Source organism: Colobus angolensis, unplaced genomic scaffold (assembly GCF_000951035.1).
Source record: "Colobus angolensis palliatus isolate OR3802 unplaced genomic scaffold, Cang.pa_1.0 Scaffold768, whole genome shotgun sequence".
NCBI classification, from domain to species: domain Eukaryota; kingdom Metazoa; phylum Chordata; class Mammalia; order Primates; family Cercopithecidae; genus Colobus; species Colobus angolensis.
This window is the reverse complement of record NW_012121465.1, coordinates 240,697-243,135: the sequence shown is the minus strand read 5'-3', so window position 1 is coordinate 243,135 and position 2,439 is coordinate 240,697. Positions and strand designations below refer to the sequence as shown.

General features: G+C 41.7%; 1 protein-coding gene across 1 annotated transcript in view; it reads right to left on the bottom strand.

Annotated features, from left to right (window-relative positions):
* Positions 1-453: 453 nt before the first annotated feature.
* LOC105501959 (ATP-dependent RNA helicase A-like) overlaps positions 454-2,439 on the bottom strand; it is a 4,475-nt gene continuing 2,489 nt past the window's right edge. Inside the window, 4 exon segments of the mRNA XM_011928096.1 lie at positions 454-742; positions 744-1,360; positions 1,363-1,878; positions 1,881-2,370. Of these exon segments, the coding sequence (XP_011783486.1) occupies positions 572-742; positions 744-1,360; positions 1,363-1,878; positions 1,881-2,370 (1,794 nt within the window). The 3' untranslated portion in view covers positions 454-571.

Genomic DNA, 2,439 nt, shown 5'->3' with positions numbered 1-2,439 from the left:
AGGTATCACACAAACAGCGATTTATAACTGCTCAATCCAAAGAATGATTTAACTGTATGAGATGAATACACACATCACAAAGCAGCTGCTCCAAAAGCTTCTCTCCAGTTTTCATCGGAAATTATTTCCTTAGTCACCACAAGCCCAGGGTGCCTCTTAATAACACCTCAAAGATTCCTCAAAGACAGAGCTTCCAAACTGGACAATGTAGTATAAAGTTTAACGCTCTGAAATGAATGCACACGTTAGAGAGCATTGTCTTGGAACACTTTTTTTCTGGGTTTTATTTCAGGATATTTCAGTTTTCTCAATAGTTTTCAACACACTGAAAAATATGACTTTTTCACTCTCTTTATTTATTTATTTATTTATGTATTTATTTATTTATTTATTTTCGGTGTAATACTTTATTTTCTACTGTATTAAACGAAAGCCAGGAAAATACTATGTTATTTAAAGGCAAATCTTTACTCCTTAAAGAAATAATACAAACTGTGGTATTTTTAAGATAGATCGTTATATTTTACATAATATAAACAAAATCACTCATGCATCTATAGGCTTGGTTTCCTTAAACTACTATGAACCACAGAATGGGTGAAAATGCATTTACTTTTTGGTGGCAAATAAACATATTGGAAAAAACACTTAACACATAGCATGCCTTTTTTTCCTTACTGTTTATACACAGGAACTGACATAACCAAGATTTAATAGCCACCATCTCCTCTCCCCTGTCCAAAGTAACCAGCTCCATAGGCCCCCCTACCACCTCCTCGCTGGAATCCACCAGATCCTCTGTAGCCTCCACTAGGCCCTCTGTAGTCTCCTCCAGAGTTGCCTCTAAAGCCACCTCAGGAAACTCCTCTATAGTCTCCACCAACACCTGCGCCGTATCCTGCCTGAAAGGAGTTGGGGCTGCCACCATAGCCTCTGCTACCATAGCCTCCACCACCATATCCTCCACTGGTATAGCCACCGCCACAGCCTCCACCACTGTAACTAGAACCTCCCCTTCTATATCCACTTCCATTGTTGTATCGGGCCATCTTGGGAGGACGTGGACCATCTCCATACCGTGTACTGCCAATCATAAGGTTAATACCAGCAGCTGAGGGTCTAGAGATTTGACGGATCATGTTCAGCATACATTCATTTACAGGGTCCAACTGGCTGATGATAGCAGGTTGTTTGGTTACTTCAACAACCAGAGTCCCCATGGCTGCCCAGAGACCGGTGATACAGGCAACAGCTTCATAAGATATTTGCAGTATAATCCAGTCATCTACAAGTACAATCTGCCCGTCAGATTGGACTTTCTTGGAGGCAAACAGAGGCAACTGCAAGGGTGTGACTAAATCATGCCTTTAGCAGAGATGGCTCGAATTCGAATCTTTTCACCAAATACAAAGAAGGGAGATGGGTACTTCATGTCTTGGCCACTAAAAGGACAATTAACAGATGATTTGTGGATAAGTGCATTACGTCCTTCAGTGGTGAGAATCTTTCTCTTTTCCTTATGATAGCATACATTGGGGTACACACCAAAAGCCAGGAGGGAGATAACAACATCCAAATTATTATCTGGTCCACTGTTAGTAAACACTTGTGTCAACAAACAGTCTTCTGGAAACCCAGAATTGATCAAAATCTCTTTGAGTTGAACTTTGGCTTCCCAAGTCATTCTTAGTGTGGCCATATTAAATCTTTTGTGCTCACAAAAACGTATGTCTGCTTCTTCTCCACTTATTCTAGCATCATCCCAGGTTTGGAATACTGATAAAAGGGCTACGTGATCAGAAAATCTGTTTCCAGCAAAATTTCGATGGATATAGCCCAGCCACTTTCCTTCATTGATGAAAGGCTATGGAAAGCAGTAACAGCAGCAATGGTACAGATAGCATCTCCCATGTAGAAAATACACCCCATTATCATCATTTTCCCAAAACGAGGCTCAATGGGGAGTTTAGGCAGGATTCGTCCCAAAGGAGTCAACTCATCATTGGCATCTAATGCATCAAGCTCTCTAAGAGTGTGTTCTGCTTCAATCACAGCATCCAGAGGGAGAGGTTCAATTGCTTTGGCCAGAAATCGGCCAATTCCTCCCAGACGCAGAAGTTTTATGCTAAGAGCAATTACATGCAATGGAGTTCGGAACATCTCTGGTGTCATGTGGGTATCAAGTCTCTCAAAACGAGCTCGGCTGCACAGGTGAAAGCAGAATCCAGGCCGTACTCGGCCAGTACACCCTTTCCACTGCTCAAGGTTTGTTTTTGATGCCCATACTGTAGCATAATTGGTCATATTGTTGTGAGCAGTGAAGAGTTTCACTTTCTGCTTGCAGGAGTCAATGACATAAGAGGCGTCACGCTACCTGACTTCAAACTATACTACAAGGCTACAGTAACCAAAACAGCATGGTACTGGTACCAAAACAGA